This window comes from Crinia signifera, chromosome 9 (genome assembly GCF_055691185.1).
Source record: "Crinia signifera chromosome 9, ASM5569118v1, whole genome shotgun sequence".
Taxonomy (NCBI): Eukaryota; Metazoa; Chordata; class Amphibia; order Anura; family Myobatrachidae; genus Crinia; species Crinia signifera.
In genome coordinates this window covers 109,645,890-109,658,865 of record NC_139225.1, presented here as the reverse complement: position 1 = coordinate 109,658,865, position 12,976 = coordinate 109,645,890, and the positions used below count along the sequence as shown (strand labels likewise).

The following is a 12,976-nucleotide window of genomic DNA, read 5'->3' as shown; positions in this document are numbered from 1 at the left end:
CGAGGTTTACTGATCCCTTTTTATTAAATTATGGTTCTTAATTGATTGCATTTTATATTTACTAAGTGGTAAAGATTTCCATATACTAATGGTATATATTAATTCAGTAAAATTGTTATACTTTTTTTACCCTGTTTTTGTTGTGAATTCATTGTAGTATCAGCGCTGCTGCTTCTTTTTGTGTTTTCCTTGTGATTTTCTAAAGGGATTGACTACCCCTATACCCAAGCAGCTGCTTTTCGAGAACCAAATCATATCTGAGGCGCCCAGTTTTTATTGTTCAATAGAATAAAACTTTTTTTCTTGGACATTGAATCCCACCTGGTGATATGCTGTCGAGCAAAGCGAAAACGGGCCAGGGTCACGGCTGTCAGGACGCACCGACAGTCGTGACCCGGGATTGAATACCCGCCACAGTGTAGAGTACATACTGCAGCTGCCTTAAGGAGGCGAATGCTAGGACTAGGTGTGAGACACTACGACATAATCCAGCAGACCCAAAGACAGCTGAGGGCACGGCCTCCATAAAAATTAAATGTCTATGAGAGATTCCTTCTCGATCGGCAGAATGGAAGAGAGGTTTAAACTACGAACGTGCATGAGCACATAGCGTAATTCAAGTATTTTCAAGTTATTTTAGATCTAGATATATATATCTATATCTATATCTATATATATATATATATATATATATATATATATATATATATATATATATATATATATATATATATATATATATATATATATATATATATATATTTTTTTTTTTTTTTTTACTAGATTTCAGTAGATGCATTGGTGTATAGCCATTGTATTAACTTCTTTTAGTTTATTTTACACAGACCTTATTTTCCAATTCTGCAGGTAGGAGGCATTGAAGCTAGTAGGAAGATGCAGGATTGAGATCGTCATGGAAAACAGAAATGTTTTGCATAGACAACAGCATTTAATGAATGATCCCATAGCTTTTGGGACACAAAGGCCTTTCTTCAAAATATAATTTGCAAATTCTATAGAATTAGTTGTCCTTTATATGAAGCTATCTATGCAAAACGTATTCTGGTTTCTATGACTAAAGTGATCCTGCTTTTTCTGCAGAATATATACCGTACAGTACTTTAGGCAGCAAGGCAATTTTCATACGTGATTTTTAATATAAGCTATACTTCTTATACGGAGTACATTATCAGTGGTGTCAAAGCATTACAGCTATCATGTGGAGTTGGCTAGAAACCGCCTAAACAGCAACTGCAGAACCATGTGCACGGGAATTATACTAAAAAACAACACAAAAGAAAGACCTTTATTATGGTACAGATCTAGACCCAACTTCATGCAATTTAAAAAGATCAACGGAATTATACTTTATTGTTTTAAGCTGGTTACAAATATTTCAGCAATAATGCACATATATCTCAATGCAAATATATCTCAATACCTACTTTATCATAATATTAAACATAAATAGAAAGAATTCAGATGCATTTAGCCAATTGCAAGACGATGCTTATCATCATCGTCAGTAAATAGTGCACAACTGACGCACCTCCAAGCAGGATGCATTTTTGTAAACAAGCCCCTATTTGACCTTGGCCACATTTACAAGCCACGCTATTCCCCCCTAGTACAATAAATCAAAGTCAATGGCAAAGGATGCCATAGACTTATTGGTTTGCATATAAAGTAAGAGAGTAATTTGTAAAAAAAAAAAAAGTCCAACTCTTCTTCACTATGCAACTGCAATATATTACAGGGTACATGTTCATTTCCAAAGAAATCAGTGTGAATTCTTCCTCAAAGCCTGTATGCATAAAGGTGTCCCCAAATAAAAAGGTGACTTTTGATGTAGCAGCATTGCATCTACTAACATCTGCAGCCCTCTAACAACCCGCTTCGCCAGGTACCGCATTGTTAATAATCGCATATGCTTTAACATATGCGATTATTAACACAAGGGACAGCTCTTGCTAAGAGATGGCCACACTGGATAATCATACGTAAGCGTAGGGATGTCTAAGAATCAGAACAGAGGACAGCTTTACGACTGCCTTATTGTATCTATGATTATTTTGTGTTGTCTCACTGCGTCGGCATCTGCTTCTCTTGCACTGCTAATGTTCCCACTGTTTGTTAGATTGTGATTCTTCATTTCTTTAATTTAAAACAGATTAGTTACAGGTTATCTTATTCCTGCCCACTTTAAAAAACTGAGGACACATGGATATAAATTAGATGAGGTTCTAGTCTATTCTATTCTATTACTTGGCTCAGAAGCCCATTCTTACACTTTTGTTACGTAACCAAATAACTATTAGTGTTCACTCTAGGAGTGACAGCGGGCAGGGCGCCGGGGGGGCGGACTGGGCACGCCCCGTCACAGCTGGGGGCGTGTCCGGCCCGCCGACGTCATGAAAGGGGCGTGTCCCGACCACCACCGTCAGCAAAGGGGGCGGGCCCGGCCCCTCCGAAGCCACTGTGTTGCCGGGGAAGCGCCGGGCATCGCCGTCTGCGGCGATGCTGGGCTTCCCCGTGAGGCTTTTTTAGCGGGGCGCTGTGAGAGGGGCAGGGCGCATTTTGCCCTTTAAAAATCGGGCAGGGCGCAGCGCCCCGCTAAAACAGCCTAGCGGGAACACTAACTATGCATCCACACAGATCATAATTTATACCACCTGACAAAGTACAACTCTTCACTGACACACACCTATTTTGCAATGAGACACAACTTTCCATGAGCTCTATATCCAATGTCAAAGTTCACATCACGGTTTGTTGCAGAAAACTTACCATGGGTTTTGATTGTCTCCTTATTACTCTTGAAGAACAATCCGTTCCTTGGGGATTTAGCTGAGACGGCGATGCACAGCTATGTGACTGAGACGGTGTCCGAGAACATGGTCTCCTTGACGTCTGTTCTGTCAAATGCAAGTAAACACCGAAAGGTTTATACCCCAGCTGTTGGAAATGTCTATCCATGACTAGTATGATATCAGGTTTTAAAATATATATATATTTTTTATACATGACACAACTAAAAAGACTGTTATACACTTTGGGGCTAATTCAGCATGGATAACGAAAAATAGAATTCGCACATCGATCGATTAGCAAATGACTTTGCATGCGTACCACACACATTGTGCATGCACTGGGGCAATGGTGACAGAAAAATGCAAATGATCATAAATGCAATGCAGCCGGATCTGGACCGACAGGAACAGGCATTTGGGGGATGGAAACCTGCCATTTTCTAGGCGTTTCATAAAAAACACAGGTGTGCCCGGGCATTTGGTGTGTGTATTTGCGAATGGATAGCATTTACCAATACATTCACAATTCTCTCACAAGTTAGCAAGGGACGTCTTCTCTTTATGGGCCAGATGTATCAAGCTTCAAAAAGTGATAAAATGGAGAGTGATAAACAGCCAGCCAATCCGCTCCTACAGGCTGGGTTTGAAAAATGACAGGTAGGAGCTGAATGGCTGGCTGTTTGTTACTCTCCACTTTATCACTTTTTGAAGCTTGATACATCTGGCCCTTAGTCTGGGAAGGGGCTTTCTCCTCACAGTCCACTGCGTATTCTCACATTATCGATCCATGGTAAATTAGCTCCTATGGGCACCTTTCATCAGAAACGGTGCTGTAACCAGCAACCAGATTGGCCATCAAAATGATAGTAGAAAAATTATCAAATCGGATATACAGGTTAAATCTACCTTATCTGTATATCCAAAAACTGAAATATTCCAAAAACAGTGTTTTTTTTTAGAATATTTCCGGTCTGTCCCCCCCTCCACCACCAATTTTTTTCATACGGACTTCGTCCCCAGGTGTCCAAGGCGGCCATCGCAATCCTCTTCAGCGGCATCCTCGGTAACAAGCATGCACTTCCCAGGTGCACCGGTGACGTTACCACCAGGGGACCAAGTAAGTATGGAGAAAAAAAAATGTTACGAAATACGCAAAAGTCCGTTATCCAAAATGCTTGTGGTCCCAAGCATTTCGGATAAGGGACACTCAACCTGTAAATTGCTCTATGAGCAGCCCTCCAGCCTTCCAAAGATCCAGACATTACCTTCAACATTAAGAACCAAAGAAAAAAAAAAAAAACAATATGAATTCATTATCCATCCTTAAATACTCCAAACCTCAACAGGATGCACAATGACCTTCCACAGCCCCACATGCCCTCGGATCCCTACAAACACACATATCCAACACACACTTACATTTCCATCAGATCTACTTCCTCTAGTAGCTAATGCTCTCCTACAGTATCTGTCCATAGGAGGACACTGCCCTCCCTGCTCATTCTCTGGTGGTCTACTGTATGTGATCTCCATGCGTTGTGCAAATGAGGACATCAGACTCAGAAGTCAGTTGATCTCGGCTTTATAGCAAAGCAGAGAAGAAGTGAGCTGAGAAGCAGTTAGCTATGGACCAGTGACCACCAATTATTTATATAACAAAAGGAACTATTTATACTGTCAACGCCGGGTGTGGTATAGGGTTCCAACAGTCGGGATCCCTACAGTCATTAGCCCGACGTTGGGATCCTGACTGGCCGGACTCAGAAAGCATGGTGTGCGCAACAAAGCCCCTTGGGGGCTCGCTACGCTCGCCACCTATTCTATTCTCCCTCTATGGGGGTCTTGGACCCCCACGAGGGAGAGTAGCCTGTGGCCGTCGGGAATCTGTCTGTCTGTGTTTTAACAGTCGGGATCCCGATGTCGGGTAAATGACTGTCGGGATCCCGTCCGTCAACACCACCTATTCTACTCTAAACTATGATACAGTTTAATAAATAATATCAGGTAGGTCTAAGAAGGTTGCAGAGATACAGAAAAAATGTCTCTTTTATGGTGCACCAATAGAATAAAAAGTAAAATGTAACCTTTATTATAATTTAAAACAATTTGCGAAATAAAACTACATAGAAACATACAGATGTAGACACAGACATGTGAATAAAAAGGATATTAATCCTCACACAGTGGGGCCCCAAAGGTATAATATATTCTTCCTTAGTTATATATATGCGATATTAATACAGCTTTATGAAACACATCCAGTTATCTCAGCTCAGAATCGATGAAGTTTACCCAGTAAGGGAGGGCAGTGGAAGATGCCACGTCTTACCTTCTGTAGCTCTGTTGACAGCAGATAGAGTGCTCAAGACTTTAGAAAAGTTATCGCCAGTGTAAAGATCATCTGCATCAAACAGCTGCAGAAAACACAAATCCACAAAACAGAGCAAAGGCAGGGTTAATGTATTGCAAATATGCCACACATATAATTGTATACTTTCAGGATTGGTAAAATTATTATTTTAGGTCTTTTAAATTACACAGCAGGGACCCCACTCTGAGCCTCTTCAGGAGTAGACACCTGCACTCAAGCCCTTAACGTTTCATTCAACCTATTGAAACCCAATGGCTCTTAACTGGGTTACAAGTAACTCCAAACCAAAACAATGGAGATGAAAGATGAGAAAAAAATATCCGCTAACAATACCAGGGTCGCTCCCAGCGACTGTTCTTTTTTTGGGCGCAATGTTTAGCAAATTCATTGGGACTTGTGAGTTATCCGGGCGCCCGATTTCAGATCGGGTACTATCGGATCGGATCGCGTCGCATCGCGTGTTAACCAAATGGCATGCGATGCGACGCGACGAGAGCAGCACCCGATTTTAGCAGTATACCCGATTTTAACATTGGAATCAATGTAAAATGGTCCCTGAGACCCGATTTTACATTTATTTCAATGAAAAAATGCCCAAAAACACCAAAAAGTGTCAAAAATTAAATCCCATCCCCCTTGTTAACGCCACTCCACTAATGACGCGAACCCGAAGCGTGGCGAGCGCAGCGAGCCCGCAAGGGGCGGCGGTACGCGTCCTCCGACCTTTTCATACCTCCACTATCCACGTCGGCGTGGAGTTGAGAATATAATAGTGTGGCGAGCGCAGCGAGCCACCGAGCCCGAAGCGTGGCGAGCGCAGCGAGCCCCGCGAGGGGACGCGGATACCTTCACAGGTAAGCGCGTCCCTTCGCGGGCTTCACAAGTATCCGCGTCCGCTCGCCACGCTTCGGGCTCGGTGGCTCGCTGCGCTCGCCACACTATTATATTCTCAACTCCACGCCGACGTGGATAGTGGGGGTATGAAAAGGTCGGAGGATGCGTACCGCCGCCCCTCGCGGGCTCGCTGCGCTCGCCACGCTTCGGGTTCACGTTGATAGTGGCCTGGTTGTGAACATCCAATATCATTCATATCTGACACATTAAGGACAACAGAATCGCATCGCATCGCGTGCCATTGTATACCATACAATAGCATCCAATGCGACGCGATTACGATGCGATTTTGGGTACAAGGAAATTTCAAGGGAAATCGCATCGCGTCGCATTGTATACTTATTGTACTGACATTTAATTTCAACATCGGGCGCCCGGATAACTCACAAGTACCAATTCAATTCATTGACTTCAGATCATATGACGCCAATAACTAAAATTATTCATATTCCGCAACTTCGACCCTGGCATTTTTTGTGGATATTTTGCGCATCTCTCACAGCAACGTCGGCACTCAAAGGGTTAATTTGCTTCAAAAATGTGTCTTAAGTGCAATAAAAATATTGTGTGTACAGGAGTACTTTACTTTTCTTTAGCAATTAATGTTAAATCATAGAATCAATTGTGACCTCTCACCAGATCTCCAATCTAAAATGAGAGGAGATCTTAGGGCGATTTTTTATTGATCTATTTTTGTGCACATCGCGCTCATTATGGTTATGGCATTCGCACATTTCAGCTCACCACTCAGGGGTTAGCAAGCTGAAGTGGTGGTGAAAATCAATAGACAACCACCCATAGAGTTTTCGCACGAAGAAAACGTGATTACTTCCAAAGTAAAATATATGCAGTACATACAAAGAGGATAAAGAATGATGGTATCACTGTGAATGATTTAGCTTATTTATTGACATCTATTTACATCACATACATTACAAATTTACTCAAAGAAACTTTGGCCATCATAAAATGTGCATAATCGGACTAACCCTAACACCACAAAAGGCCCCCATACATTAGTCCGACTTGTCTTCAGGGCATGTTGGACCCGGTTTTCCTTGAGCTCCCCTGGCAGCTCCCCAGGAGGGCTAACATCGGAGTTGGAAATTGATGTGCAATTTGTAACGTGATAAATCGCATGTTAAAAGGATTCCCGGGAACTGCCGGAGAAGTTCAAGGAAAGTCGGATGTGAAACATCGAGGTGGTAAAAAGCACCTGCAATGTGCCACTAATGGCTGCATATATGATTTATCTTATGTACAGCACATTCAAATTTATCTGCAGATGTAACACCAAACAGTTCGGCTGGGTACTACATGATCATACCACAAAAGTAGATGTAGCACTCTGCCAAGTTTCAGTGTAGTGAGAAAGGGGAGATGGGGCATGGAGCTCGGAGAAAGATTTGACTAGATTCAAACATCTCCAGATCATTTATAACAAATGTCAAGGTTTTTTTTCGCCCTTTTTTATACAAATTTAAAAAAAAAAACTGTTTGGATGCCCTTTTAAATCGCAGGTAATGGGTTATAATACGGTCGTACTACATTGGAAGCCACAGAGGAGCTTAAGGATGACTTTCAGTTTCAAAAATGGGATTCAAAACAAACTGAAACTTTATTCTGCATTTACACTTCAACACTTTATGCAGCTGCATGTCTGACCTGAAGCAGATGCGGAGGCCAATGTGCCTATGGCGTTAAAAGCCTTCACTCATCTTTGTGCCACCAGGTTTTGGTTGATGTCCTGCATAATGTAAAAGTAGCAAGCAATATCTGAATTAAACATGAGAGAAACCTCACCTCGACCCGGAGAGAGCTACATGCTCTCAAGAACTCCCTGATGTTTTCATAACAATCAGCTTCACTCTTTGGTTCTGCAACAAACTAATGACATTAAAAAAAAATTAAATCAGAGACTAAAACTTTGTCAGAAATTTCATGTCATAAACATAAGTTAAAAAAAGGGTATGTTTTACATGAACACTGATCCATGACAAAGCAAAAATGTACATGCAGTTACTTGATTTTGATTAATGATAGTGTATTATATATACACAATCCAACAATATGCATACACTGCTTGATGGGATGTGTCCTGTGTATGTAGTGTAATACAGGCAGGGGTGCCAAGAAGCGGTTGGGCAGAGTACGCATTACACAGACCTTTACATTACAGATACTATAATAGGCATTTACTGCCCTCTGGCAAGCTTACCTCATGTACACACTAGGGCCAATGTCCCCCCTACCTCATGTACACACTAGGGGTAATGTCCCCCAACTCCATGTACACACTAGGGCCAATGTCCCCCCTACCTCATGTACACACTAGGGCCAATGTCCCCCCTACCTCATGTACAACACTAGGGCCAATGTCCCCCCTACCTCATGTACACACTAGGGTTAATGTCCCCCAACTCCATGTACACACTAGGGTTAATGTCCCCCAACTCCATGTACACACTAGGGCCAATGTCCCCTCTACCTCATGTACACACTAGGGTTAATGTCCCCCAACCCCATGTACACACTAGGGCAGTGGTAGCCAACCCTAGCCCTCGAGAGCTACCAACAGTTCACATTTTCCAGACAACCTAGCTGCTGCACACAGCTGCACTCATTAATCACTGACACATTTTAAAAGATACACAGATGGAGCTAATTAGCTCACTTGTGATTCTGTGAGGAGACCTGCAAAACATGCACTGTTGGTAGCTCTCGAGGACCAGGGTTGGCTACCCCAGCACTAGGGTTAATGTCCCCCAACCTCATGTACATACTAGGGCCAATGTCCCCCCTACCTCATGTACAAACTAGGGCCAATGTCCCCCTACCTCATGTATACACTAGGGCCAATGTCCCCCTACCTCATATACACACTAGCGCCAATGTCCCCTCACCCCCCATGTACATACTAGGGCCAATGTCCCCTACCTCATGTATACACTAGGGCCAATGTCCCCCCAACATCATGTACACACTAGGGCTAATGTCCCCCTACCTCACGTATACACTAGGGCCAATGTCCCCCAACCCTCCATGTACATACTAGAGCCAATGTCCCCCTACCTCATGTACACACTAGGGCCAATGTCCCCCTACCTCATGTACACACTAGGGCCAATATCCCCTCACCCCCCATGTACATACTAGGGCCAATGTCCCCTACCTCATGTACACACTAGGGCCAATGTCCCCTCACCCCCATGTACATACTAGGGCCAATGTCCCCTACCACATGTATACACTAGGGCCAATGTCCCCCCAACCTCATGTACACATTAGGGCCAATGTCCCCCTACCTCACGTATACACTAGGGCCAATGTCCCCCAACCCTCCATGTACATACTAGAGCCAATGTCCCCCCCTACCTCATGTACACACTAGGGCCAATGTCCCCCTACCTCATGCACACACTAGGGCCAATGTCCCCTACCTCATGTATACACTAGGGCCAATGTCCCCCCAACCTCATGTACACACTAGGGCCAATGTCCCCCTACCTCACGTATACACTAGGGCCAATGTCCCCCAACCCTCCATGTACATACTATAGCCAATGTCCCCCCTACCTCATGTACACACTAGGGCCAATGTTCCCCTACCTCATGTACACGGCCAATGTCCCCCTACCTCATGTACACACTAGAGCCAATGTCCCCCTACCTCATGTACACACTAGGGCCAAAGTTCCCTCTTCCTCATGTACACACTAGGGCCAATGTCCCCCAACCCCCCATGTGCGAGAAGGGCCGATTCTGGATCACTTGTAGTGATCCGAATTCGGCCCTTGCCCCGATGGTCAGGGTGTGCAAACCCTCACCGTTAATGGCCGTGGCAAGTTGCTCACTCGCGGGGTAGTTTGCAGAGGGGAGAGTCATGGAAACACCTTGCGTTTGATGGGCATCCCCATGAAACCGCTGTCACATGATGTCAACCGCCCGCCTTGTCTTTGTCCCGGCGCTTGCAAATATAAGTCAGTTAAGATTGACTTATATTTGTGAAGCAGGAGAAATCATTTGATGGTCGGCTCGCATGGTTGCGAGGGAAAATGGCTGGGATTTGGCGGGCTGCAACACAGGTACTCGGTAAGCTGCAAGCGTAGCAGCTTACCGAACTGATTAGAATCACCCCCTTTGTCTTCTCCACCTAATAATGCTAAATGTGAATTGTATTTGTCTATAGACCTACTGTGTGTGATTATATTTCTTTGTTTTCAGTTGGTCCACTGTATGGTGCCATGGAATTACATTAATATTTCTCAATTGGTGATTGTCCCTTTCATTTGCCATTTGTTGTAGCCAATTCTGAAAAGACTACATAAAGATGGGTGCAGTAGGATATACAGCAAAATGTGTGTATGTGTGCCAGCCATAACATACATACATACATACAACTCCTCATCAGAATAACATACCGCTATGCCCATAGCAAAATAAAGATCTTACCGCAGTCTTCACATTTTCCACAAATATTCACCAAGGAAAATGATGCCAACAAAATAGTTAAGTATAATGGAAGAAATTACAATAACTAGATTAGTGGGGGGGGGGGGGGGGGGGGGGCGCATTTATAAAAGCATGAAGCTAGGAACTCAAGTTACAGACTGTGGGCAGGATGTACTAAAGGAAAAATGCTGTAAAAACCACATTTTCCATGTGTACATTGGGCTGTCTGAGGGATCCAACCAAATAATCCAAGTATCCCCACAGCCGCTACAATCTGCGACATGCGCAGACTGACTCCTTGGTCATAAATCCGGAAGTCCAGTGACCGTCCCTGATCACAAAGGGCAGCTGTTGCCCTTGGCGCACTATCCCATATGTTAGTACATATGCAATTAGTATCAGAGTGAAGTTTGACGATGTAGTGTTGGTTGGTGTTTGAAAAATGACAATTAAGGGGGGCATACACGGGGCACTAACTGGGAGATTTTGACTAAGCGATTTTGCTTAGTCAAAACCGCAATGTCGTGGCCAAAGATAAGGTCCCCCAGCAGCGGCCCATGTGTACAATCAAAAAGACACTGCAGCATCTAGTCAAAATATTCTTGCCTGTGGTGTCTATTTGGCCGGGCAATAGCACAATAGCTACTGGGCCGCGCATCGCTATTGCCTGCTGTGCTGTGTACGCCTACACCGCTGTTAACCTTCTAAGTGATTCTGACGATGTAGTCAAAATCTCTTTGAAGAACCTCCCGGTGTGTACACCCCTCTAATGGGAAATGTGCTAAGACCGGCGTTCTATCTCATGTGGGATGTTGGTATCAGAATCTACTTATTTATTTAGCACTTTCTAGAAGATACATAGCATCTGATTGGTTGCTCATAGCAACATCCCATGTGAAACAGAACTCCCACCTTAGTAAATGTACCCCCCTAGGAGTGGATAGGTTAGTGAATTTGTTTCTCTCCACTTTATCTCTCTCCATGCTTTGATAAATACTGCTTTAAGTATTGAAAAGAGTCTTTGGGGCCGATTCAGCCCCATTCATATAGTTTACAATTGTCGGGGTTTGGGCATGGGCAAACCACGGGAGCGAGTGGCTTTGGCATGTTTCACACTCACCGGGCTGTTCGCTCCAGTAGGGTCGGAAAGGGGGGGGGGGGGGATACGGTCGGTCGACCTAATGATGGCCAACACCGTTGGGTCGACATACTGCAAGGTCGACAGAGGTCTAGTTCGACATGGCTCAAGGTCAACATGAGACAAGGTCGACACATGCTTTAGGTCGACAATCAACATGGGGTTTTTCACTGTTTTTTTAAGTTGACATGTGCCGACAGGCGGTATTTCATGCCCTACCATCCACTAGGGCATGGTGGGAGAATAAAATAGTGTCAAGCACAGCGAGGCACCGTGCCCGAAGCATGGCGAGTGCAGGGCGACTTTTCAGCTTATCAACTTATAATAATCTTCAGTGCAGAGAAGAACATCCTTATAAATCACATTATAAACAGCGACAGGGCCGGGCACAGCGGCGGGACAGGGCCGGGCACAGCGGCGGGACAGGGCCGGGCACAGCGGCGGGACAGGGCCGGGCACAGCGGCGGGACAGGGCCGGGCACAGCGGCGGGACAGGGCCGGGCACAGCGGCGGGACAGGGCCGGGCACAGCGGCGGGACAGGGCCGGGCACAGCGGCGGGACAGTGCTGCGCAGGCTGGGCACAGCGGCGGGACAGTGCTGCGCAGGCTGGGCACAGCGGCGGGACAGTGCTGCGCAGGCTGGGCACAGCGGTAGGAGAGTACTGTACAGGGCAGTGCTATACTCCACAACTTCAATCAATCAGTCTCCTCGCTTGGTGACAATGACATTGTACTGCTGGGTAAAATCCATGAGACAGAGCCAGAAACATGCATGTAGGAATATACAGGAAAGCATAATATGACCTACTGTCAGTATGAGGCACTCGCTGATATCTAAACCATATAATAAGGCATGAAGAAGCAGATAAAACATCTACTGACCTTATATACAGAAGTCTATAGTACAGAAGACAGCTGTATGGAACAGAACTACAGACCAGGATCACTGACAGGAAGAGAAAGCAAACTGCTCTGCAAAATAACTCTGACCAATAAGAAAGTTACAGAGAACTCGCCAATTGGAGTTTCTGCACAGCTGCCAATGTGTGAAAGTCTTACATGGTGTACACTGTCAGACAGCTTCAGGGCGGAAGCAGCAGCTGTAGTCTAACAGCACACAGAACACAAAAGGCTTCCCCTGTCACTCACATGGAGCGTATACTGTAGCTGAGCAGAGAAGGCGTCCTGCCCCTCACATGGAGGATATAGCTGTCTAAAGTGGTGAATGAGCTGGTACCTGCTAAAGGCAGTTATTCTTTATTCTTCTAGATATTTTTGCTGCGTTTGACACTGTGGATCACACTCTTCTCA

The 12,976-nt window shown here is 44.6% G+C and overlaps 1 protein-coding gene across 4 annotated transcripts in view; it reads right to left on the bottom strand.

Moving 5' to 3' along the window:
* Positions 1-12,976, bottom strand: part of ARHGEF6 (Rac/Cdc42 guanine nucleotide exchange factor 6) — a 79,615-nt gene that overhangs the window by 60,268 nt on the left and 6,371 nt on the right. For all 4 annotated transcript variants that reach the window (XM_083159486.1, XM_083159487.1, XM_083159489.1 and 1 more), the window contains exons 2-4: positions 7,879-7,962; positions 5,140-5,224; positions 2,788-2,915 (exon numbers count right to left, since the gene is read on the bottom strand). In XM_083159486.1, the coding sequence (XP_083015612.1) occupies positions 2,788-2,915; positions 5,140-5,224; positions 7,879-7,962 (297 nt within the window). The remainder of the gene's footprint in view (positions 1-2,787; positions 2,916-5,139; positions 5,225-7,878; positions 7,963-12,976) is intronic.